At 38.0% G+C, this 27280-nt stretch overlaps 1 protein-coding gene across 3 annotated transcripts; it reads left to right on the top strand.

Moving 5' to 3' along the window:
- On the top strand, positions 1-25701 carry ZC3H14 (zinc finger CCCH-type containing 14). Of its 3 annotated transcripts, none has more exons than XM_052782946.1 (17): positions 1-100; positions 1002-1044; positions 4314-4428; positions 7449-7489; positions 7847-8042; positions 8396-8816; positions 10710-10870; positions 11985-12085; positions 14755-14910; positions 16502-16576; positions 17038-17194; positions 18963-19186; positions 20792-20912; positions 22461-22597; positions 23635-23729; positions 24642-24748; positions 25420-25701. In XM_052782946.1, exons 1-17 carry the CDS (start codon positions 65-67, stop codon positions 25424-25426), a joined length of 2193 nt encoding a protein of 730 aa, XP_052638906.1. In that variant the 5' UTR covers positions 1-64; the 3' UTR covers positions 25427-25701. The 3 variants fall into 3 exon arrangements, with proteins under 3 accessions (XP_052638906.1, XP_052638908.1, XP_052638907.1); XM_052782948.1 differs by having other exon boundaries at positions 8396-8564; XM_052782947.1 differs by lacking the exon at positions 1002-1044 and having other exon boundaries at positions 27-100.
- Positions 25702-27280: the final 1579 nt, after the last annotated feature.

Consider the following 27280-nt stretch of genomic DNA (forward strand, 5'->3'; position numbering starts at 1 on the left):
TGCGGCCTGCGGCGGGAGCACGGCGCGACGGGACCGGACCGGGCCGGGGCGGCGCGACGCGACCATGGAGATCGGCACCGAGATCAGCCGCAAGATCCGGGTGAGAGAGAAGCAGCCGGGTCGCTCCCTCTCCGCCCGCGGCAGGGGCTCGACGCCGCTTGTGGGGGGCAGGCCCGGCCGATGGCTGAGGCGCCGGGCTCCCTCCGGCCTCCCCTCAGACGCCGAGGTGGCGGGGCCGCTGCGGGCCCTGCACCGCCGAGCCCCCTTCCCCCGGCGGAAGGAAGCGGTGGGGTGAAGCCCCAGCCGGGGTTACTGGGAGCTCCCGCCGGCGGGCGGCCTTCGGCGTCGGGGCTCCCCGGGGAGGGGCACGAGCGGGAGAGCCGTTGTTTTGGGAAGCGGAGCCGGGGTCCTGCTGTACCCCGCAGGGCAGCTGCCATCTCTGCGCCGGAGCTGGAGTTCTCGCCCTGCAGCGGCCCACCTGGGACGCAGACCCGGTACCGGGGGCCGCGCGGGAGAGGGAGCAGCCGTAGCCGGGCGTTCTGGCGTAAGCCCCCGTTACCGTCAGGTCTTGTCAGCTGCTCCCACTCAGCAACCACAGCTTGAAAATCCTGGCAGGTTTGTTTTTTTTTTTTTTCTTGCTGAGCAGGGAATGACCTTTTATCAAACCATCCGGGATTCGTTTTCTTTGCGCCTTATGAGCCCGGGTGGTCTCTGCTTAAAAAAAGGACAGCTGGGACCTGGATGTTGTCTGGTAGCACCAGGAACTGGTATATAGGAAATACGATAGAGAGCGTGAGATTCCTGGTAGTTCTTGCTATTCTGCTGTCAGTCCCTCACTGTTACAACGTTCATCTCACAAGCAGTGGAGAATAGGAAAAATAACATGTTAAACCAACATGTTCAAACAGTTAATCGGACAAACTTTGCTAAGCCTCCCACCTTTTTGCAGTTAGAAATACTGTGTTGCTCCATCCCTTAAATGCTATTTCATTATTTTTTAGGGTGCTATAAAAGGAAAGTTGCAGGAGCTGGGGGCTTATGTTGGTAAGTTTTATTGTGTGTTTAGCAATCTTCTTTAGGTTCATTGTTGTTAGATAGGAGACAACCAGCTAGTTAATGAAACAGCCTATTTACTTGTTATTACTTGTGTTACTCCATACAGAAGCCTTAAGCATGAGATGAGTTGTCTGAAGTGCTGGACTAGTATGAAAGAAAAGGACTTACTTCATAAAATATGTATAGTCTAAGCGTAAGAGGAGGCAGTACGTGGACATCAGTGTATGAAGAATTAAAAGGAAATAACTAAGAAGGCTAACCATCTCCCCTTTCAAGGAGAAATGATGGCAAGGGATTTGAAAGAAAAACAAACAAACAATGTGTCTGTGAATATTTAAGGAAGTTTCTCTGAAGCACAAAGAGAAGCATTATATAAAGCAAGATCCTTGCAAATACAGCAGCAGTTACCTGTGACCCCTCTGAGATGGAGTCGGTCTTAGGCATCTTTTCAAGAGCCTTTTGAATTCAGGGTGAGACATTTGTCAAAATCAGGAGAAAGGATATTACTGTAAGACAGAGATAAGCTGTTTTAGGAGGTGGAAAGGCAATGTCAGAAACATGTAGGACAAATATGCAAAATGTAAGAGTTTGACTGTTAAGGGGAAAACTAAGAGCCAAATTAAGCTAATGTTGATGAAACATGTAACTGAATCTTAGAGGCAGGGTGGGATTTTATTTTGGATTGCAAGGAGAGAGAGAGATGAGCAGTGTGAATGTGTGGGTTTTTGTGGGTTTTTTTTTCCTGAATCCAGGGTTAAATGGATATTGCACTTAAGAGCAGCTGATTTTTACAACAGTAAAAGTTAGTAACTTAACACAGTGTTCTGTTGGAAGCAGAATACCTCAGTCCTGCAACTGCCTTGTTGTCTGTGATACTTGGATTTCAGGTGAAGGAATTGAGAGCATAGTTCGGAGATCCCATGAGTTGCAGGACCAAGTTCAAAGTTTGTAGTTTGATCTTGAATTCATCTTATTTCCTATTTAAAGGGGCCACTGTATTTATGGAATCAAAATGTATTGACTCTGTAGAAGGGAGTTACCTACGAGCTGATGTTCTGAACTCAGCAGGTGCCAAGGAACCGTGATTAGAATTTTTTCATTATAAGGGTGTCTTTTTTTCACCATCTCAAAAGTTGTCTTCTTCAGCAACTCGTTTTTGTTTTTTTTTACTGTCATTCCAGGTTTCAGTTTCTTAGTCCTTGATTTTTTGTCTGCTTTTTCCTGCATTTCTGAAAAAAATCTTTCTTTTCTTTAATACCAAGATGGTAGTAGAATACTAGAATTCTTTGATTCCAACTATGGCTGATTATTCTTTCTCTGTTTTTCTTGTCTTTCTGTTTCCTGTATTCAGAAGGCAGTTCCCAAGACCAGCATATAATGTCTGCACTTTCTTCTTAGTCAGCTGCTGAATTTATTTAAATAACTTTGTATTCTTTATCGCCAAGTCTGACTTCCCTTGGCCTCTTTTTTTTGTTTTTAGGCCACTGTTTCCATATTTCTGTCACTTCTCAGGTTTCTTTCCTTGACTAGAGTATTTTGGACAACTTTTCAAGTAATGTTTTTCAAAGACTCTCTATTTCTTCTTTCAGGTAACTGGTAAAAATCGGTTCTCCCTCATTCTAGCCTCTGTGAGCAGCAACCATGCTTTTGTTTCATTCTGTAACTGCTAGTTCTTATCTTTTGAAAAGTCTTCTACAAGACATATTGGAGCTTATTTGTTGTGTAGAACTTACAAAGCAAAAATTCATATCTGTGAAGGAAAATAAAGGTAGTTAAATAGTCATCAACTATCAAAATTTTCAAAAGGCTGCAGTTTTGCATACAATTTAAGTTGGCATAAACCAACATAGTCACTGAGAGAAGCGTTTGTTTCTTTCTTTGCTGCTTCTATTGTACTGCTACAGGTAATTGTGCTAACTTATGTTTTGATCTATACTTAAAGTATCATCTTCTTTATCATATGTTGAACCACCTGAGGAGCTGATCAGGTTTAAAAGTAGCTTGGCCAAAAAATAAAATTCATTCTAAGTTCCTAGATCTGGGTATCCATCCATCCTGTGCAGCTTGCAGTTTATATTAAAAAAAAAAAACCACCAAAAAACCCCTAGGGTTTAGGCTAGGAATGTGTTATGTTGGAACACTTGAATAGTGATAGTGGAATGCAGGTGCAATGTATGAATGTTATTTCTGTAGTCTAGGGTACAGATGAATTATTTACAGGGGACATAGTGAGACATAGAAGAAAGGAGATTCCTTTGATTTGTATTTTGATTTCTGTTTAAGATTTTTCATTTTTTAGGTCTTTTTAATGTTCTGTACGGACTTAACTTGATGAAATGAGTACAGCTATGTTAGTGCCCTGGTTCAAATTCACAATTTGAAGTGGTTTTCCTAACTATCTTCACTTAACTGTTGTTATGTTCATGTCATGGAGTGGTATTGGAGAGCATGAGGCATTAGATTAAACTAACTATATTGAAATATGTGCCTAAGAAGCATACCTAATGCCCTCGAGCAACAAATGCACCGTTCAGTCCTTCAGAGTAGATCACAGCTAAGCCAAAGTAAAAAGCCGAATACCAAACTCCCCAAACCCTTAATGTATTAATGTCAGAATCTGAGCACCTTCCTGTCCGTTCTGATGAGTAGGCGTAACCTGTGTTGAGCGGTCCAGCAAGGGAATGCATTTCTCACTGTGTATGAAATTGCATACGTTAGGGAGTTAAAAGAATCAGACTCTCAGGGTTGCTGTTCTTTTGTTTTGTTTTTTAGATGGAAAATCTGGAAGTTAATACAGTTTTGACTTGTTTAATGCACAAATCAGAAAGGGATATTTATCTGTTTGGTCTTTGTAACTAAAGGAAATTTGACAAGGATAAGGTGCTATATTTGGCAGTATTTGAAGTGATGAAAATTGTAGATGGTTGTTAGTATTCAAGTAAAAGGATATAGGCAGCAGAGTGGCTTTCTTTTATCTTGTCCTTTTTGTGTTTTATTTACTCACTTTTTAAATACTTTGATCTTATCTTCAGCTTATGCTCTTGTGAAGTTGCGATCTTTTATTCCTCACTCATTGCTGAAACTTGTATTGCACCTCAGAGGAAATGAAAATCTTGTTAATTTGCTTACCTAATCCTCTGCCTGCAGAGTCTTTATAGTAAAACGGGAAAACAAATTCTGGTTACATGTTTAAGGATGTTTGCTATGTCTTTTATGATTTATTATACTTTAAAACAACATATTTCTCTTTCTGTTAGATGAAGAGCTCCCTGATTATATTATGGTTATGGTGGCCAATAAGAAGAGTCAGGAGCAGATGACAGAAGACCTTTCCCTTTTCCTTGGAAACAATACTGTCAGGTTTACTGTCTGGTATGTTTGTAAGCTGCTTGTCACACTTCTTACCAGTAATCAGGACTGCTTTCTATAAGTGAAACCGGAGAATTTAAGAAGTTACTTATCTTCTTACATTGTGTAATTTACATTAATCAAAACTTTTACTTTGCAGGTCTAACAAGTAAATTATTTTTAGTCTGTCAACAGTTAGGCTATTGCAGTGATAATTAAGTGGCAAAGGGCTTACCTTTTTTGTTTGCTCGTAAGTCTAGTCAAATTTCTGAGTGAAGTGTGAAATGCTCAGGTAAGTAAGGGCCATATGTTGACTTAAAAAAAATTATTTCTGCAAAGCCTACCGTGAGCATGAGAGTGTTATTCACTGTAGTTAGATGTAAAATAGTTCTTCAAAGACAAACTTCTTTGCCTTTATGCTAATAGTGCTTCAGATTGCTGTTGTGCATGGGAATTACTATATCAGGACAGATGAGCTGTGGATCTAATTCTGTATACCATCTCTGACAAGGCTTAGCACCAAATGGTTAGGTATTCCCACCTCAGCCTGTTTATTTATTACCACCACGCAGCTGTACAAAACAAAAGTAGAACCCCAGAATTATTGTGAGCAGGACAAATTAGCAACAGATGAACTCTTTCTAAACTTCTGACAGTGTGGATTAATTTATGCTATGCTGCATGACAGCCTTAGCCATTATATTTCTCATGCATTTTCTAATATGAATTTGGCTTATAAACCTTTTAATTAACTCCATGTTTCAGAATATCCAAACAAATATTTCAGTCCAGAGATTTTTCTTGCTTTCAGAGTTATGTATTTTTTCAAGTTAATCTTATTTCTGAGTCTCTAACCTAATATAGTTTTAAGGAACGTTATTTTGTTTTGTATAGATCAGAGAAATACTACATTTTTTCTGCTTTTTGAGTTTGCTTCCTTTGAAATTTTCATACTGACTGGTTACGGTCACTTCCAGTATTTCTTCTGTGTGATTAGTCAAGTTCCCCTTTGTTTGGTTAGGAGCTTTTATGCTGTTAAATAGCAGAGAGAAACATTTTAGAAGTTGGGTATTTATGAAACCATAAACATTGACAAAAAGTGAAAATTAGTTCCACCTACTGCAATTCACTGTATTAACTATTTAAACTGATGTATTTCCATGTGACTGTTACTTGTATGGATATAATTTGAGTTTGCTTTCAAAATTTTCAATTTTTTACCTGCATTTGTCAAAAATAGAAGAAAGGAGTGCAATTAAGCATGCACCCCTTTTTTAAAAAGGTATTTATGTTCTTTGTTCCCTCTTGTGGCCTGCCTAGGCAAAACGTTTGGGTTTCACTGTATCAGTAAGTCATGCAGTTGTATTTCTCATAGTAGTTTTGGGAATCAATTAGACAAATTAGTGAGGTTTACAAGTTGGTGAGGGTAACTCCAGTACTAGGGTTTTGACTGAATCCTGATACACAGAAATAATGCAGTAATATGTAGCAGAAAACACTTTTATGGCTTTGTAAATGAAACTAAAACTTTACTGAAAGAAATAATAAATATTTAGAGAAAGCAAATTTCAGCAGGAAAGAGAGGTCAAGATTATTTTTTTTAATGTATATTTAGAACTGGATATCAACTATATGTAGATATTACACCTCCTTCTGGTTTTGACACCTGCTTAAATTCTAAATGTAATGAGTCTTTTAATCTCAATTCAGTATCCGCATTTGCTTATAAATACAAATTCAATGTCACAGTGCCTTATCAGGTAACGAAGTAGGTATTGGTTAAAAGAATGATGGAAAAGAAGACATGATGACACCTATGCAATAAGCTGTAAGAGGACTCGTGGAACAAAGTTAAATAGCATTGTAGTTGGGAGTTTTATATGCTTTTATTTCTTCTAAAGGCAACCCAGAATGTTTACATTCTTAAACATTGGGTCTCTGGCTAAATACAATACTCAACAAGGTCTGCCTTCCTTGGTTTGTCTCTGTAGCTGGTAATTCGGGGTCATCTGGCAAAAGTTTCACAGCAATTCTGTGGCAGACCTGGCAATCCTGCTGGTTGGCCAACACTTCTTACTCTGAACCGAGTGTCGGGTCACAGTTATCCAGAGTTCAGTGTGAAAACTTACATGCATCAGCAGAGTTCAGCTGACGAATTTTAAGAGTGTTCTAGTAAAAACTCACAAGGAGATGAATATAAGCCTTCCTTATACTCACATGCAGTCTTTTCCTAGTTTTCAATATGTTTTTGTTCTTTAACTCCTTTTTAATACTCGGTCTAAATTATGGAGATGCCCATGATCAGGTTTGAATTCCAAGTAGGATATGCATTTAAGTGTTGGGATTTTTTTTCTTTTTTTTTTCTCCTCTTTCTTCTCACTGTAATGTGTATTTATTTTTAAATAGCCTTATTATTTTGTAGCTTTTCGATACTCTGTATCGCTTCAGCTTGGTGCCTTTTTCATAGGCAAACAGCAAATTTGTTACCTTGCTGAAATGTTTTTGCTCACCAACGCATCTCAAAGAATATTGTTGGTATATACAAAGCATGCTGAAAGAATTCTGAGTACGTTAAGTGCTGCAAATTGTATATTGTTTACGTTTGTATTCAGAATTATGTTTCACTCTGCTGTGTAATTAAAGTTTCATACAGGAAGTAAAATTTTCAGCTATACTTTAGACTTCTAACTCAGGTTTTTTGAATCACTCGTTTTGAAGACATTTAACTCACACCATAGATTGTAGTGAAAGAGTGGAAAGTACTGGCTTTAATTATGTAAACCAACCAAATGCCAAGAATAGATGATGTGATGAATACCCTACCTGCATGTATGAAGACTCACTGGAGGCAAGATACTTAAAGCCTCCCTTCCGAGGTTAAACATACGTCAATTGATGGGAAGTGAAGTCTTAGATAAATGAGATGCTTGTAGCGGGGGAAAGGCAGCTGGTTTCTGAAAGATGATTATTCTGAATGTAAGTTAAAGTTCTTTTATTTCTCCTTTTTCTCTTTTGCTTCCTTCCCTGTCCCCCATCTATTTCAGGCTCCATGGTGTTTTGGATAAGCTGCGATCTGTGACTACTGGTAAGTAAGAAGATTAATTCTGAGTGAAAGTAGGTTTATCTTTTCTGTGTAGTGTTGCATGTCTAATGAGTTTCAAAAAAGATCTGAGCTGACTATTTTGTTAATTTTCAATTTATATGGTCTTTTGGGTCCTGACTCTTTAGGAAATTGCTTAATATTTTGAGATAAAGAATTTATTTCTGAGTCCAGAATTTATTTCTGGGTGTTTTGTTGCTGATCTTTTCAGCTGAAACAGCATTCAGCTTGTTGTGTTTTCAGATCTGTGCAATGTCTTGTTTGCATTTTCTTAGTTACATTTACTGCAAAATCTGTATTGCTGTGCTTTGATGTAAAAATGAAGGGTACCTGTCTCCACAGAACCAACTAGTGTAAAATCTTCAGAATCTAATATCTTTGAGAGCAACCTTCCTTCCAGCAAAAGCAGTTCATGTGCGAGTGATGAGAGGAGGCGTGAGGATGTCTTGCCACCTCTTGCAGTTTCCAGCACTCGGACTGAAAGGACTGACTCAAGAGTTTCAACTAGCTCACAGGAACAAAGGAACACTGCTTCACGGTAATGCTTCTGGTTACTTACTAACACATGTTCAGACATTAGTAGTTGTGTGACTGTAGTAGCCATTCTGAAGAGCAGGGATACTTGGAAAGATCAAAGTAGTTTTGAACAGTAAAGCATTGCTACAATTTGTTGCATAAAAAATTAAATCAGGAATTTAGTTCCATTTCTTTAAGCAACAGATGGGCTTAGATTAATTAACCAAACTAAAAATAGTGATCAGCGTGTTAGATTTGTACAGACAACAATACCTTAATGATTCTTCCCTGCTGGCTTTGTTTAAAAGACAGTTCTCATTTTCCAGAACTTTATTTGCAGATAAGTTAATAGTTGGTAATTTCTTATTTTATCAGGCAGTCTTGTGAAGATGGTCCAGCATCCCGCTTAACATCTACAGTCAAGCCTTTGAGGGAATTGTCACCTTCTGAAGCTGTAATTGACATTAAACCTGAACCAGATGATCTAATTGATGAAGACCTAAACTTCATGCAGGAGAATCCCTTGTCGCGGAAGAAACCTATTGTAACTGTAACTTATGGTTCTTCTCGTCCTTCTGCTGAAATATACCGACCACCAGCTAGCAGGAGTGCAGATGGCAATATACATGTGCACAGATTGTCACAACAGAGCAACTTACAGGAGAGCTGGCAGTTAGACACACAAAGCTGCAGGTCTTTGGAAACAGGCCAGCTGTGCAATCCAGAAGCATTTGGCAGCTTAGCAGAAAGTTACAGACCCACTTCCAAACTTAGTGCCGATAAAGTAGGCAGTGAGGTTAGTACGATCTAAACTATTGCAATATTTTACACTTGCTAGGAACCTAAATGGCTTTGTACGCTTCCAGTAAAATCTTGACCTCAGAGAAATTGAAAGACTTCTGTCACTGATACCAGTAGGTTTGGGATTTCATTCTTTGTGTCCACTGATAAAAAGAGATTGCATAGTTTAACATCATCACCTGACAGGTTGCTGCATCTCAGAGTTAATTAGCTTGTACATCTTCATGCCATATTGGGTTGGACTGATGAGTTAGCACATCATGATGCACGTGATGAATCAGAAATAATAATTTTGATCTCTAGATCATTGGAACAGCATGATCTTCTGTAAGTGCTATGTAAATCTCCAGCTTTACCCAGTTCTGTAAATCAGTATTTTGGGGATGCTGTTTATTCATACCTATGCTAGATATACATTGGTCTCTAAAGCCCAGGTATGTTGCTTATTAGCATTATTATTATTATTATAATACTATTTAGAACCATGGCCTTTAAGAAGTCTTTGGGATGGGTGTCATACAAGGACAAACTAAAAGGTGATTGCTGCCCTACATACTTTGGAGGCCGGACTAAGCCAGGCAGGGTGATAGTCCTAGCTGATAGTTTTAAGACTATCCATATGAATCAGATAAGAGCCCTTTGTGAGAGGAATGAAGATTGTTATGGCTGCTAATGTAACAAAGCAGGAATTTTACATACCTTGTATTCCAAGTGCATCTGTGTATGTTACTGCTTATATAGTTCTCTGTCTTTGCTACTACTTACCTAATGCTGTATAAAGGACAATGAATTTTAATCAGAAATCTAGAATGCTTTACAAAGACATGTGCTGATGTCTTTGTTTTTTAAGACAGGGAAGTGAGAATGAGAATATAGCGATTTGTTTAAGGCTGTACATAAGCCATTGATGGATGACAGTCACATCTCTCCTTGGAAATGTTAAAGTCTTGTGATAATTTTCTTCTATTACTCTTTCACGAATAATGTCCAGAAGAGGGCTATTTCAGGAGCATTTCTTGGAACTGTGGACCTTTGCTGTATTCTACCTTCTCTTAGACAAGTTCTTGTGCTTTGGGAAGTTTTAAGTTTAAAAAGATCATTTCTTTAGGTATTGGGTTTCTTACTGTATGAATCTTCTGTATCAGTGTAGTCCAGGTCCATCTTCTAGGATATTTCTTTCTCCTTGGAGGATATAGGGTCATTTAAAGGGTACTGTGTACAAACCTGGCATCCAGGTGCCTCATTGTGCTCCTGTGTAGTTCAGTGCTGAGTGGTGGTTCCTACAGAAATTATTGATGTGTACTTTCTCCTATGCTTTCATGCAGCCTAGCATTTAAATTTGTCACTGCCACATGCACTGTGGTGGTGAGTGGCTGTGTCAGAACAGAGACCTTCCACTGCCTGAACTGGACCATCCTGGCTCTGCATAGCTATTAGTGTTCTTTGGAATATGTCAGCTTGCTAGAAATTAATCCTTACACTAATCTGAAATTGATACAGAGGAGAAAGTCATTCATTCTGATTTCACTTTTCTCTATCAGACTTTCAACAGGTGCATCTTGAAGGGTAGTATGAATTTCTTCGGAAAACACTATTTTTCTGTAGGTGTTGGATAAATTGTCTGTACTTTAGATTTTTTTTCTTCTCCTTTTCTAAATGTTATTTATAGTTACATTTTTCATGAAATGTTTCAATGTAAATATGTCTGATTTTCATGTTCTCCAGTGCTGTCACTTGTTTCTGCAGACAGTACAGTAGTCCCTAGACTCACGCGACTGGAATGGAAGTTCTCCATCTTCTGGCTCTAGGTAGAATTGCAGTATTTTCTTTGCTGGCTTATTAATACATGTTTTATGCTAAATGAATTGTTTTGGCTGCTGTATTGTAGGAAGAAAGCTCCAGGAAGAGACGGTTGCCTGTTGTAAGCTCAGTAGTCAAAGTGAAAAAGTTCTGTAATGATGGGGAAGATGAGGAGGAGGAGGAAGACTATGGATTGCGAACAGGAAGTATCTCCAGCAGTGTATCTGTACCTGCAAAGCCAGAAAGAAGGTACTTTAAAATCTGAGTGATTCTGTGTAGTTTCCAGAATGAATTTAATGAACAAAAACTTTGAAAGTGGAAGTTGGGGAAAACTGTTTGCAGTTTTGAAAATGGACAGTGTAAAAAAAAAAAAAAAAAAAAAAAGGCTCACTGAATTTTGTCTGTCTCACAACTCTGTGGGTGAGATGTCTGTTTATACGACTTTTTTTCCTCTGATTTTGTAACCTGTTTTTATTATTGTGCATAAGCTGCAATAGAGTGTGAAATTTTACACTATCTGTCAAAAGAACATAAATGTTGGCATGTTTCAGACCAGGTATTTGATGTGGTGAAATAATTTTGCAGGAGTTTTAATTGCTTTGTTTTTATTTTGGGAATAGTTTTCAAACCAATTATCACTTGTTCTTTAAGGTGGTTTTAACATTTCAAAAGACTTGAGAGGTTTTTCCTTTTTTTCTGCTCCCTAATTCTGTCTGAATGTCAGGTGTCGGTCAGAGTACGTCAGTGGTTTGTATCTGATTTTCAACAATGAAAGGAAGAACATGCAAACTATGGAAGAGATGGTTCTACTGATCTATAGTGCTAGCTTCTATAAGATTTGTTTTAAGCTAATACACTTTATTGAATTTATCTTCAGCACCACAGCACATTTATCTGATTTAAACTTCCTTATTGTTGATGTTCAAAGACAAACAGAAAGCTTTTTTTACAACTGATGTGTTTTTGATATAGTCGGTTTTCAGCTGGATCTTACTCCCCGGGGCAGCTGGATAATTACTAGTGCCAACACAAATGTAGCAACAGGCATGTGAGGGGCAGAGGTGGGAGGAAACGAATGGCAGAGTTTGTGCCTTTCAGATGCAGCATGGTTTTACAGCAACTTAAGCTGAGAGGTGAAATCATGCCTCTGGACTTCCATTTTTGAGAGCATTTTGTGGATCCCCACCCACTCAGAGAATAGATGAACAAGCTGAAAACAAATATAGATAAAGTGATTTTAGATGATTATTTTTTGTATCAGTATTATGCATAACTGTGTTAACCTGTTGAAATATCTGTTTAATAAGGATACAGTTGCTGTTGCAATTCATGTACAATTAATTATTTTTTCTATCTTCCTTAGACCTTCATTGCCACCTTCAAAACAGGCCAATAAGAATCTAATACTGAAAGCAATCTCTGAAGCACAGGAGTCAGTTACAAAAACAACCAATTATTCCACTGGTAATTAGCATTATTTTTGTTTGTGCTAAGCAGTAATATTTCTAAGCCCTGTTTTATAAATCCAAGCTAAAGATAGTGCTTAGAGATAAAAGAGAATGTTAAATAGCTCATGTCAGTGATACACATAAGGGATTTTCTAAGTCCTGTGAACATTACATTAATCTTCAATGATGAATTATGAAAGCATAAACAAGAGAGGAGAGAGTTCAAGCTAGTAAGTCTGTAAAGTGTATAGAGACAAAATGGAAGTGCCAGAAGTTTTCTGAAGTTAATAGTTGCCGAGGAGAAAGTGTTCAGTATTAGGCAGGTTGTTTGATCTAATTGGTTGCTCTTTTTTCCCTTTCTGCACTCTCTTCCTTTCTTCTGAGAGAGGAGGAGAAAAAAGGCGAACAGCAAAGAATCAAAATGCACTGGATATAGGTAATAGAAGTGCAAAATAACAAGCAACATACCGCTTGATATATCAGCATATATTGTCTTTAAACAGTGAGGCTGCATTTTTAGTTCAGTGGTTTTAGGTATTGAGTTGAGTTAATATAGATACTGAGCAGTTGCCTGTTTGGAAGAATTGAGTTCTCCTAGCTAGGAGAGACTTCTGCTGAAGAAGGGCAAATCAGCTGTTATCTCATGTTCTTTCATCTCATTGGGTGGTAATAAATCTAGTGTTGTCAGCAGGAAGCATTGCACATTGCAAGGGAAGGAGCATTCACTATACTACCTAAGTAATGACTTTTATCCCATCTGGAGCAAGACTGAAAGCTATCCAAAATCTCTTGCCTGCTCTCTCTCAAAACCTGCAACCTAACTAAGAAACACGTATCTTCCTTCTACATTAACATTTACAAAATGGTCATTGTGAACTTCTTCCCTGTTTTCTTATTGCTGTATTTTCAAGGTTGCGCAGGTGCTGATAAGTAGATCTAAAGTCATGAGATGTGTATGGAGTTTTCTGTGTTCAAAGGCTCTTGAATTGGAGATGTCTGTGCATGTTAGAAGTGGGATAGAACGTGAGCTTGTTTTAAAACAGAATGAATTGTATGGATGACTAATAAAGGTCCTTGCCAAACTTGGAATTGAAGAAAAATTAAGTTAGAATAGTTCTAGTAAACTATTGAATTGCTTGACTACTTACAAAATATATTTCATACAGTAAATGAACTTCTAAAGGAAAATTATGCTGCTTCATTAATAGCAAATAATGTAAGTGCCTCCCAAGCATTAAGAGCTTGTCTTCATTCTAGATGGTAAGCAGAATGAGCAGTTTAAGAGATAGGAGCACTGATGCTCCCAAGTTCTGATGCCGGTTATCCCGCAAGTAGTGTTTATGGTGGAAAAAGCAGCAACACAAGGAACAGTGCTTCAAGGTGATGCAGGAAGCTCTTTCCTGTAATATGGAGGGAAATAGAACATAGCCAGAAAACTTTAAAATCAATTAAAACTATTGATTTTTAATAGTGGTGATCTTGTAGTTTGGCTTACCAACATGAGAATATTTCAGTGGAGAGACCAAAAAGCACCACGTTGTGGCTTAATACAGGCGTGATTTGTGAATTTTATCTGAAGTATCATGCAGGCTCTTCCACTTCAGAGGTAGTATTTCATGTATTTTTTTAAGTACTTTGAATGAAATGTGGTAATAAGCTAGTTCGAAATACATAGGTAAAACAAAATGGTAAGATCGTAAATGACAAATCCAGTACTGCATGGTACCTTTTAGTTGTATGTGTCAGAAGTTGAGTGCTGATGTGATACTCAGCCAAGGGAAGAATATGCTTAGCTTTTCACAACCAGTTCTGACAGTCCTAGCAGAAGGCAAGTAAAGAAGTCAACCTGTTGTCCTGCTATCCCCAAATTCCATGCTACAACTACCTGAAAAGAGGCCTACAAGTACCTGAAAGGAGGTTGTAGTGAGGTGGGTGTTGGTCTCTTTTCCCAAGTAACAAGCAATAGGATGAGAGGAAACGGCCTCAAGTTGCACCAGGGGAGGTTTAGATTGGATATTAGGAGAAATTTCTTCCCTGAAAAGGTTGTCAAGCATTGGAACAGGCTGCCCAGGGAAGTGGTGGAGTCACCATCCCTGGAGGTATTTAAAAGATGTGTAGGTGTGGTGCTTAGGGATGTGGTTTAGTGGTGGGCTTGGCAGTGTTAGGTTTTGGACTCAATGATCTTAAAGGCCTTTTCCAACCTAAGGGATTCTATGATTCTGTGACTCTGCTGTCATTGAGTTTTATATTCTATTTGCAAGCACCTTAGCATAGGGTAGCTGGCACGGTATGAAAAGTACACATTGATAATCCGTGATTATTTATATGAAAGGTGGAATGAAAAGTGATTTCAATACCATAAGAAAGTACCAAATTAATTATGTGTAGAAGTGGATGAATGAATACTTTGCTGATGTCACTCTAATTCTTCTCATGCTGTTTTGTCTTACAAGTAGATGTTCTGAGGTGCCACTCACAGAGTGCTCTATGCACATGCATGAATGTGCTTTCACACTAAGAATTTTGCAGGTAGCTAAAGGTGATTTTTGTGGAGGCAGATCCTTGGGATTTTGTGTGTGTGTGTGTGTGTAGGAATTTATGAGAGTTATTTTAGTACTATATGTAAAAATAATATTGTCATGTGATTGGGTTATATGCAAATGATTTACCATTGTCTCTTTAAAGTTCCACAGAAACAGACTGTTCCAGTTGCACCAAGAACTCGAATTAGCCCAGAAGAATCTCAGTTAGAAGTAATCCATGTGCAAAACAGACTGCCTGCCCTGAGTTCTCAGCTTCAAGTAGAAGAGCCAAAGGAGCAGTCAGTTGAAGGAATTCAAGGTCATCTGATAATGTTTTTAAAAATTTATAGCAGGGAATGTCATTTCACAACAGGCTGAGGAAAGAAAAGAAATGCTTTTAATTTTTAACACACCCACACACCCACACACCCACACACACCCACACACCCACACACCCACACACACCCACACACCCACACACCCACACACACCCACACACCCACACACCCACACACCCACACACCCACACACCCACACACACCCACCACCACCACCACCACCACCACCACCACCACCACCACCACCACCACCACCCCCCGAGAAATTAATCAGTAAGGAAAGGTGGTATAGCATTCAGGCATATCACTGAAGAATAATTTTGCGTAAGCAAATGCAGTAAGCAAATGTATCCATTTATATTGGGATAACTTCTCTTTTCCCCATCCTTTGCATTTTTTTCCTTAATATCTTGTAGGAGTAATTCTGTCATAAAGCTTATGTGAGAGAGTTAAGATACTTTACATTTGCAGCATATGAAGTATTAAAAGATTCTTTCTGACATGTTGTTACCACACAAATAGTGTAAATGTTTTATTTTTTTGTGTAAATATTGGAGTACTGTATTTGCTGTTACAGGACGGCTGATACCAGTATAACTGTGTGAACAGTAAGCTTTGTTTTTACTTCTGTTATGAAACTCCCAGAGGAAAATGGCATAACATATAAAGGCAATCAAAGTATCTTTTCAATGTGATTTTGTTACAAAGAAGTGTATGTGTGTGTGTGTGCGTGCCAGCTACAAGGAATCATAGAAATAAGACAGTGGAAAAACACTTCTGTAAGAAGAAGTTAGTTTACTCTTGCTAAGTGTTCAGATATTTAGATTGGTAACTAAAATTTGGTTTGAGTAGGATCTTTGTTACATCAGCTCACAGTCATTGTTAAGGAATGGTGAACATTCGTTATTAAAAACTAAATACATATTTTTTTTCAGTCTCTTATTTCTCATACAGATGTATTTGGAATCTTTCTGCCAACATAAAATAGTTGGAATTGTATCTGTAAAGTACGTAAGAATCTTTATCAGTATTTGAGTTAATGTACAGAAAATATTTATGCTAAGTATTTTTGCTTTTGCCATTGAAATGGAAATGACAGCTTGCTTAGGAAACCTACAGAAAGCAAAATACAATTTTTCAAACCATAAGTTAAATGTAGAACGGTGCTACTCTGATTTGTTTCACCTCTTTTAAGAAGACCATAAAGTAGTCCCTTGTAGTTAGCTGCTTTCCTGTGTGTGTGTTCTCTGAATAGTCAACACCTCTACAAATGAGGAGGAAGAACTTGGTCTTTATAAGTTGCCATACCCACAGACCTAATTTGCACTGAGTAATGATTATGGGAAAGTCTAGAGTCTTTCAGTATTTAGATTTTGCCATGCCATCTGGCTGGAGAAAACTTGTTACTGTTTCTGAAACAATGAGAAAGGGGTTCATAACAATGAGAATGGCTTCTTTTTGGGTTGTTTGGTTTTGTTTTGTTTTGTTTTTTAATCAAAGGCATTAGAAGAGTATGCTTCAGGTCTTTATAGTTTCATTTTGACATGCTTCTAATTACTGGGGTTTTTTTAGGAGCTGAACAAAAGGAGCTCTCTTCCCGGCTCCAGATTGATCCTGTGATTGAAGATACCTTGCAAGTGACTCAAGGTTAAGTCTTGTGTTCTTCTATTCCTAAATAAAAATTGCTAGTTTTCAAATTGAATACTACTGATCAGTGAATGTTAAAATATAACTTCCTTTTCAATTAATTATACTGATTTCTAATGTTTTCTAGTTTCTACATCTCTAAGGAATAAAAGTGTAATGTCAATAGGTGTTCAAAGCATAAGAGATTTTGAGGGTGTGTGGACCCCCTTCAATGCTGTTTCAGCACAGCCGTTCCAGTAACAGAAGCTTCCTGGTCTGGCCTAATATGGCCTGTGGCTCCTGCTAATACACTTCTGTGGAATAAGCAAGGAAGTAAAAATGTTTTCTGGAAGCTACTAGTTAGAAATGAAAACAAAATAAAATTAGTTTATGAGCAATGTAAATTGATATTAAAAAGTATGCTATAAGTTAAGAGTACAACCTTATTTTTCTCTTTTCTATGTATTTTTCTCCCAATTCAGATTACTATGATGCAGAATCTATGGTCCATACAGATACTAGGTCATTTATCCTGAAGAAGCCCAAATTATCTGAGGAAGTAGTGCTGCAGAATCAGCAATTGGGAAAGAGGGCTACAGAGGCAATACGAGTACTCTCAGGACGTCTAATACAGACACGGTAAAAAGTTATTACTTTTGGGACTGTTACTAGTCAGAATGCTTGTTTGTGGTGTAGATGGAATCATTCAGTCGTACTTGTGCTTTGTCAGTCCAGTCAGTATCTGTGACATCATGGAAAATGGACTGACATTGAATAGCAGAGGAAAAAAAGCAGGGACAAAAAAACCTCCCAGAAATCCTTCTAAATGGAAGATAATTCCCAAACTGTAGCTTGAGCATGTCTTTGATTTGCAAGAAAGATGAAGAAGGAACTGAAAAGTACTGTTCTTTTTGTCATAGCTGTTCTGATTTCTGAAATATTAGTTAAGTAATAATTTTGCTTAAATCGCCTTTAGTTTTACATCTGTTTCACCCTGAGATTACTTATCTTAAGAAATGTCTTTTAACGCAATATTGAGTATGGCGGATCCTGAGCTCTCAGTGCTAGAAGGAAAACAGCACGTTCTGCATGCAGGTAGCTCAGTGCCTGTAAGCCAACAAACAGTTAAGTGGCATGTGGGACAATTCATTTAAGGCTCCTTACTGGTGAGTTGGGCTAAGAGAAGTTTAAAGTTCATGTCGGCTTCAAATGAAGTGTTGTGGATGTTTCTTCATTTCCCCAAAGGAACAATGGCCGGTGCACAGTCATTTTCTAACTTGTTAAAGGCCTTGATAGTTCCTGCTACCAAATAGTTTTATGTATCTTACCTGTTAGAGTTAAAAACCACTCATAACAATGTGATGTACTTCATCACTGTGGGCCGCTGTGTTTGAGAAACTGCTAATATTTCCTTTCTGTGAGTGGCTTTAAACAGCCTGTGTTAATTAAAAATAAAACCAACAGTGAACAAATCAACCCAGAACGATAACCTCACAATGCCACAGTTGAAAACTGTGACTGTGCTACAGGAGAGTGGTAAATTTTTGCATGTGAATAGGTCAATTTCTGACTCCTTGAACCTGAAAGTTCTGGCTAGTGATGTTTTTAATGTGTTGTTTTTCTCTCTTCTTAAAGGCATTTTACACTGTAGTTGCTTTTAGCCTAATTTCATAGAGAAACAGAGTTTATACCATCACTGCTTGTCAAAGATGACAAAGCCATAGTGTCTTTCCAAATATTTAGAATCACAAGCTGTTCAGGAAATCCCTCGGGTGAAATGGATGAGACAGTGGCAGATTGGAGAAAATGTATGCATCCCCTGTTTTTATACTCCCTCTTTTATCCACGATGACTACTGTCAGATCCAGGATACTAGGCTAGACTGACTGATCTTTCGATCAGGCTGAGCATCAAAGTTCTTGGTGTCAGTATTTCAATTCTCTCTTCCTAGCCCTAAAGGCTTTTACACCCACTGTTTCATGATGTGCTGTTCAGTATTTTTGAGGAGACACCTGTTCTGTGTGTTAAAAGGTTCGTGATTCCAAGAATGTTATTTATGTTGACTTTTTTGTCTCAAAACTGTAAATTCCTAATCACTTTCCTTTATTTAACTGTGTCTGTAACTGAACTTTCGGATCTGTCTGTTGACCAGAATGCAACAAACTGAAATGTACCTGCCAAATTCTCTGCTGTATGCCATTGAAAGCTGTATTTCTTATTAGTGCTTCAGGGAGACTAGAAGGCAAACTTAATTGGAGTACATTATTAGTAGTATTAAAACAAGGTTTGTTACTGCGTGACTCTCCATAGATTAGCTTGCACTACTTTTAGTTACTAGTGCAGCTCATTTTTACTCAAACCTCTTGAGTCAGAAAATCTATTTTTACTACATTTCTTTGTTTGATAGAGACCAGCTTGCACAGCCAGAGAAACCTGCTAGTCCCAAGTTCATCGTGACTCTGGATGGTGTGCCCAGTCCACCGGGATACCTTTCTGATCAAGAAGAGGAAGATATGTGTATAACTGAAGGATTAAAGCCAGTTATCCAAAATATGTGTGCCGGCAAAGGATTAAAAGGCCTTCGGGCACAGCAGATGCAAGTTGTAACCAGGCAGCTAGAGAGCTGTGATGGTAATTATGCTTACCAACAGGATCTAACATTAATGTGGTGGTTTGATTGTGGATAGAACTCTTGGATATATCATTCTTAAGAAATCAAAATGATGGCATTTATTCTTCAAATTAGAACACTCTTTAGGCAAGCGAAATGTGGTAGTTCAGTGGGGCCATATCTTTAGAAGCCTTTATCTTGGTAAACTAGAGCAATACGGCGCACAGGTAATTCTCCACACATCTCAGTATTGGTAAAATTTGGGGTTTTTCTTTTGAATATGTAGTTTGTCTTCATTGCCAGAAATCTGCACTTCTGGTTGACCCATTATCATTTGTCCCCATGCTGATGGGCAGGAGATTTTGAGATGAACATTTTGCTGTGCCTTGAACTTTAAAAAAATACGTCAGATGATATTAATGCTTCTATCTAGATTTGTGATATCAAAAGGAGCCTGTTAAGTATAAGGTGTTGGTAGAGTCAAGTTGCTAGAATCTCTGAAAGTAGAACTTAAACAGTGTATGATTTTGACTTGAAGATTTGTATATTCAGGATTTTTGAATAACATGGGAAATTGCTTGCTGAAGCCTATGTTTGAATTGTTTAGAATGCTGACATGGTGATCAGAAATAGAGAGGATATTGTTTTGTCATAGACCTGTTGAATATGTGCCTTAAGGTCATGCTTGGATTCTTTTTTTTTTTTTTTTTTTTTTTTTAGTTTTCTTATGAAAATAAAGACCTCATAGTAGCAGAGCACCCAAATTTTCTGAACTAAATAAGGAATAGTTTATCAGCAGTCCTGAAAAGCTTTGAAAAGCCAAAGGTTTAGGCAGATTTTGGAAAATAAGACAACAGTGAAGGTATATGCTTAATTGCCTGAATTTGCAGAATGAGGTTTTACAAATAATGTTAAATAGGAGAAAGTCAAAGTCCCAGGTTCATGTAAGAGTGGTGAAGTTATTGAATGTTTCAGCTTGCAATTTCTTAAAATACTTTCTGGATTGGAGTCTGGGTTCAGGTAACTGAAGTGAATCTGGTATCTGTCCGAGCTGATTACACAGAAGTGGTTCTTTTTTGGTGTGTGCCCCCATACTAATAAATCATATCTGATTAGTGTAAAAATTGATTTCTTACTTTATCTCTTGAAAAATTTTCTGGAGCCAAAAATATCTTGGAGAAAGGAAGCAGAGCTATTACTAACACATGTACTCAGCAGAACAGTTGTAACTAAGGTTCAGTTGAAGAATCTTTGTCTTGTCTGATCAAGATCTGGTCTGTTTGACTTTCACACCTCAATTTGGATTTGTGAAGAAAATTAATTTCTTTTGCTTCTAAACAGTAACAAGTTTGATCTTTTATCACCAAAAGGCAGCTCTCAGTCCAATATTATGACTTCTTTCACTTTGTAGTTTTGGAAATTTTCTTCAGATAATATTATTTTACATAAATTTTTGCTGTCATGGCTTTCTTTGATTAATAAATGGCTTTTCAAGAACTGGGTTAAAAGGAGAGAGAGAATAGGAAATATTGTGAATTTCAGTTGTGCTATATTGTGTATGCCAAATTGCATATGGAATCATAAAGGTCCCAGCTTGGTTTTTTTCTTTTTTCTTTCCTTCCTAGTGGACATGGAACAGTTAAATGTGCTGCAAAAACAGGAGAAGGTGCTTGAGCGCTGCAAGTACTGGCCTGCCTGTAAAAATGGAGATGAATGTGTGTACCATCACCCCACACTACCTTGCAAGTGAGTAGTGCAAAGCTCATCCACTTGACATCTTATTTTTATTTTGGTGCTACAAATTTCCCTTCTGTGTTAGTAAATATTCCAAGGCAGTGTAAGTCTCTTAGGGTAGGATCGGAGCTAGATTATCACACTGTAATTTCTTCTGTTTTCCTCCCATCTACCGTGTGTCAGAATACAGTGATGTTTTCAATAAGTAGAGTCACAGATGTGCTCATGCAGAACAAAGCTTAGTTCAGCATTCAGGCTGGTGGGTTTGTGTTGCTTAGAGATGTGGGAATTGGTGTCTTCTTAAAACAACAGGCACTCTTCTGCTCGCTGTCAAAATACTTTTGAACATGTTAGGGTACCGTTACATAGTAATGCAGTGATTTTTTTTTTTTTTTTTTTTTTTTTATTTGAAAGTGTTGTGGTTTAATCCCAGCCAGCAACCAAGCACCACACAGCTGCTTGCTCACTTCGCCCCCCCCAGTGAGGTGGGGGAGAGAATCAGAAAAAAAAGTAAAACTCGTGGGTTGAGATAAGAATGGTGTAATAGGATAGAAAGGAAGAACATAATAATAATAATATGACAATAATAATAACAAAAGAATTGGAATATACAAAACAAGTGATGCACAATGCAATTGCTCCCCACTCACCGACCGATGCCCAGTCAATTCCCGAGCAGTGATTTCCCCCCCCCCCAGCCAACTCCCCCCAGTTTATATACTAGGCATGATGTCCATCGGTATGAAATATTCCTTTGGCCAGTTTGGGTCAGCTGTCCTGGCTGTGTCCCCTCTCAACTTCTTGTGCCCCTCCAGCCTTCTTGCTGGCTGGGCATGAGAAGCTGAAAAATCCTTGACTTAGTTGTTGCTAAGTAGTGTTTATACTAAAAACATCAGTGTGTTATCAGCATTCTTCTCATACTAAATCCAAAACATAACACTATAGCAGCTACTAGAAAGAAAATTAACTCTATCCCAGCTGAAACCAGGACAGAAAAAAAAGGTTAACTCTTGAATGTGCACTGTGCCTTTGACTTCTCTTCCACAAGCAGCAACAGTCTAGAAAAACAATTTCTGTTTTGAGATAAATGTTACCAGATTGGGTAGTTTCATTTACTCAGACATTTGAATTTTCTTTTAAAATCTGGTAACTAAATTCAAAATAACACTTTCTCTTCGGTGAATGAACCATGCTACTTAGGGAATTCTGTGCCCCTCTGGGTGAAGGTCTGAATTCACAGTGCCTTTGCTGCTCTGCACTGCACGTTAAGAATAATGCGTCTTAGCTTGCAACAAGTAGCTTGCTACCAAACTCCACTGAGTGTGAGGCAGTTCAGTTATTTAATGCATGTAAAGAGTGTCCACAGGGAAACTGAATATAGATCTGCTCGTGTACAGCTAGTACACTACACCAACATGTCCTGCTTTGGCAGTAACCAACACAGGTGCACAAGCCCTCTTGTAGTTCTGGCTTTCTGTGATATTCTGGCTTTCACGCGCAACAGCTGCTTGGGGATTTTGCTCTGAGTATGGGCTTATGACTCAATTTCTTTTCCCTCAGAGTTTTTCCTAACTGCAAATTTGCTGATAAATGCTTGTTCATCCATCCAAACTGTAAATACGATGCAAAGTGCACTAAGCCAGACTGTCCTTACACTCATGCCAGTCGACGAACCCCCCATCCATCTCCTAAACCAGGTGAGCATCTCTTGTTTTTCTGAGCTTTAAACAAAAGCGCTGAAGGGAGAACAGTGTATTTGGAAGCAGAAACTGACAGTGGTGAAAAAATAATTTTTTGCTTGATTTGACTTAATTTTCTTTCAACTCTTAACGCTAGATCCAGTGTTACTGCAAAAACTGTTATCGGAAAAATCCCTTAATACTCTTATGCAAGAGTCCACAAGAAATCTCTGTAAGGCCAAAGTGGTGACTTGCACAAGTAGTCCCTTCTTCTGGAGGGATTAGCTAGCATTGCAGTTTTACTCAAATTTGTTTCTTAAATTGGATACATGTTGTATCAAGAGCTTGTGGCCAATCGGAAACGGAGGTTTCTGTCTTTGTATGAACATTTTTTTTCAATGGCACTGTAGGAGTTAACTTTATGTAATGATGAGATGACTTTCAGGGATGAGGTTACCCAGTGAAGGCAATAGCTGTTTTTGGACTACAAGTTGGTATTCCTGAGCCTTTGAACAGTGCCAAGGTGGAGGGCCTTTACTCCACTGAAGTCATGCTCCTTAGGAAGTGGTTTAGCCCTGAGTCATATTACCATGCAGTGTTGTTACTTTGCCAGAAGGCAGAGTACAATGAGTTTATCATCTCCTGTATCATTTCCAGCAGCTCCTCTGTATTCCTGGAAAGTGCACAGCCAGCGCTCTTCAGCCCAGTTAGCTTAAACAGGCTTGCTGCTGTCTAAACTTAACATTTTAATTTCTCTGCCTACCGTAACCTCTGCTTAATTTGTTGGAAGCATTGCCATGGCCAGGGTACCTTCTGTCCTGAAATGGTGAAGAATCGAGACTAATGATTACCTGATAGTCTTGTTCTTACCCCAGGATGAGATCCACATAGTGCATTGTGATAGGCTTCCTGCGTTTCTTGCAGAACTTTGGTGTATTGTAAAATGTAATTTCTTGCAGAAGGATTGATACATTTAAGTTTGCATGGAACTATATTAAAAAAGCAATTTATTCTGATCCAGGCTCACTTCCTGTTCTTTTCTTTTCTACTCTTAGCACCACTACCCACACCATCTATATCCTCCAGTAGTCCGCTGTGCAAGTTTTTTCCTGCTTGTAAGAAAATGGAATGTCCATTTTACCACCCAAAAGTAAGAATTATCTCCTATCTCTTCCCTTCCTTTCTAGAAAGACACTTGAAATATGTTACTTTGGGTCAGGAAATGTCACTAGCATTTCACACTTTTTGTTTTTACTTTTCACATCATAACTTTAGCTCAGAAACAGAATGTGCAATAGCAGTGACTTAAAGAATTTGGAAAATGGTATTTTTAAATCATCTTTCTACCAGATGCTTCTGGGGAGTTTCAAACATGCAGCCAGCCCTAGCGCTTGTCAAAAACCCACCCAGCCAGGATGTTGGGAGCAGAGGGGGAGGACATCTTGTAGCCTATATGGAAGGAATACGTTTCAGACTCTTGACTCTTCATTCAGATATGCTGCAATATACAAGAACATTAAAGACTGCCCAGTTACCCTGGAGTATATTAACGTAATTTATACAGTACAAGAGTTTATACCTCTGGTACTTCTATTCTACAGAATCGCATCCCTGTATATTCTTACGCCAGTAAATTTAGTGCTTTTTCAAGCCCTAACAATGCTGAAATGCACTGGGTCCCCCAGACTCTGTTCCCAGATACTGTTAGCCAGATACTCGGGCTTTTCCTCTGTCTTTCAGATAATGCTGTCATGCTCCTAACTTGTGCCCACAGATGAATTGAAACTGAACTCTGCAAACCCTTAAAAGCAAAGGAACTTCCACCTGTCAGTGCAGTGGCAGTTTTGGAGCATCTAATTCATAATTAATGCTTTTGAAAAAGGTTTTCCTTCTGTCATTGGGTTGAACTGACTGCAGTAGTCTATGGAGCTGTTGATTCAATTAGCTATTGGATATGTCATACAGGAATACAAATTTGCATGTAACACATTCTAGGTTAGCTTGCTCAGGAGTTCAGGCAGCCAACTTGGAGCAGCCTCTTCTGAAATGCTTTCATTTTTAGCATTGTAGATTTAATACCCAGTGTACAAGACCAGACTGCACTTTTTACCATCCAACTATTGCTGTACCTCCACGCCATGCCTTGAAATGGACTCGAACTCAAACCAGGTGAGATACATTTCCCCCCCCCCCCCTTTTTTTTTTTAAATTTTATTTTTCTCAGGTAGGTTTAGAGTGTATGTATGTTGTGACTTATGTCACCAATGTAATTTTACTCACAGGAGTAGTGTGTGTGATGAACAATGAAGACTGTATGAAGAAAGATACCTGTTACAGGCATCTTTAAATTGAACTCTGTACTGTTTGGTTTTAGTGGTATAAACATTAACTAATGTGATGAAACCCTGAAAAACAAGTGCCCTGCAGCTAGGCTATGGCAGAGTCGCCGGAATCCTGATCTGGACGCATTGTGTTTACTGAGTTTTATTTGAATAAAGCCAAAAATCCAACATCAGCTCTTCTTTACCATTGCTTTATCTTGCATCCAAGCTGTCTTCTCCACAAAATGTTCAGATGTTTCTCAGAGTGTTTCTGGCAGAACAGCTCCCTCCTGTCATCTGCCCATGACTTCATAAACCAGTAGTAAACTTCCCAAAGCTGCAGTCATTGGCCTGTCTTAAAGATAGTCAAATCATGTGAGCCTTTCACTCCAACTAATCTCATCTGCAAAGGTCTTAATCATTGCAGGGGTAGGATGCAAATCAGTTCTCAAATCATCTTTACAGAGTGGCAGGAGTGTTACTTAAGTAAAAGTGAATTGTTTGTCTCTTTCCCCTCAGTGAATGATCCTGATACAACCTCAGACTGAACTTTGCCTCCTTTGGACAGTAGCGGAAAGGAAGATTAACTGCCAGGGGCACAGGATGTTAGAAAAAATCATGCATTTTGAACTTTTAATATACATTGTTTTCATAAGATGAGGTTGATTGCATACTTGAAATGTCTCCAATTTTCCAAGTTTGTAAGTTTGAGCAATTTTACATTTTTTTTACGCTGTAAGAAGAAAATGTCTGTGTAAGAAAAGTTTTACTTTAAATTCCATTAAAAACTTTCAAAGCACATTTTGTGTTCTGTTTGGGTAATGTTTCTTGCTTAAGATTAGGTGTGTTGAAGAAATAAGTAAGTGTGTCATCAGAAGGACTTAGAAAGCTTATTCCTGTATTCAGATCATATGGCAAATGTTTGGTACAATGCATACAACTGAACTGATGTCCTGGCAAACAGTGACTGAACTCTTCACCCACTCACAGGGAAAAAGCAAGTAAATGGTTTGTCTTTTGGGCGTTTTTTCCATGTAATAGTCATCATACCCCTGATGATACTTTCTCAAATGCTGAAAAAACAAAGACAAGGCAACAAAAACACTTCATAAGCAAGAGCAATTAATTAAACAATTAGTGATATTGTGTTCCAGTTAAGAAGCCTACGAAATAATTAAATACTGCTTCACTTGAAAATAAGTGGTTTCAGATGTCTCCATTTTATACCAGGAAGCTAGAAAGTACCTCTCTGAATCTCCTTCTGAAGAACACTTTTTTTTTTTTTTTTTTTTGTTCCAGTACACCTGACTACTGGGCATACTCTGTAATTATCTCATTTGAGAAAGTTCCTGTGAGTTACATTGCAAAAAATAATCCCAGGAGGTGACCATAAATACATTTAAGTGGTTTTATAACAATGAAAAGTGTTGAGCCGTAACGTAAATGCACTTTTTTATTAAATCTTCTGTATCTTTTGGGGAACTACATTTTCACAAAAATATACAAAAGAATTTCTTTTTACAAATATTTACAGTCGATATCAGAAAACAATGTTAGCTACATATTTTAAACTTAAATTTGACAAATATAGTCTTGAATTCTGAAACTTAACACTCCAGGAAAGTATTTTTAATTTTTTGTGTGTGAAATAAAGTACTCAAAGTTCATATTCAAATTTAAAAAAAACTTAATTAATGCAAAAATCTTACATTTAATTTATATATATATATACTTTAAATAAACATACAACATTGTTACAGGGATTAGAAGTTCATGGTGGAAACCAAAATGGAGTACACTTAAAACCATGATCCTTATTACAGTAATACATGACCATACCTTTGGACTAGTTTAAAATACCTTTTTTTTTCTTTTTTTTTTCTTTTTTTTTTTTTTTGTTAAAGCAAGAGGGATTATCTGAAACACTCCATAATGAAACACAACAAATCTGAACAGACAACTGGATTTTAAGCTTAAAGGACTAGAGTAAAATATTTTCCTAAGGTGACCTGACAGGGGAGTGGAGGAGCAGAGGATGGGCTCATGCGTTGTATGGAGTAATGCTGAAATGGATTCCCAGATGAAAGACTGCAAATTACATTATTTTTCTATAGAATTTTCCAATGCCTTCATTAGCCGTCCCTTTCAGAAGTAACTGCCACCATGAAGCTATTTTCCTTTTCAGTGTGAGATGAGGACATAGTAATTTGTAAGGACAGCAACAAACTAATACTACCTCCATTGCTGAATTTCAACAGCTTTGATGTTTTATAGCCTACTGTACAGTGTTTAGCATAAGGCAAGCTGCTGCTTTTTCTCTGCTAAAAAAAAGTGAATAAACCAAGCCACAAAGCTAAAAGTGTATGTATTTTTAAAGGGA

Source organism: Harpia harpyja, chromosome 3 (genome assembly GCF_026419915.1).
Source record: "Harpia harpyja isolate bHarHar1 chromosome 3, bHarHar1 primary haplotype, whole genome shotgun sequence".
Classification (NCBI taxonomy): Eukaryota; Metazoa; Chordata; class Aves; order Accipitriformes; family Accipitridae; genus Harpia; species Harpia harpyja.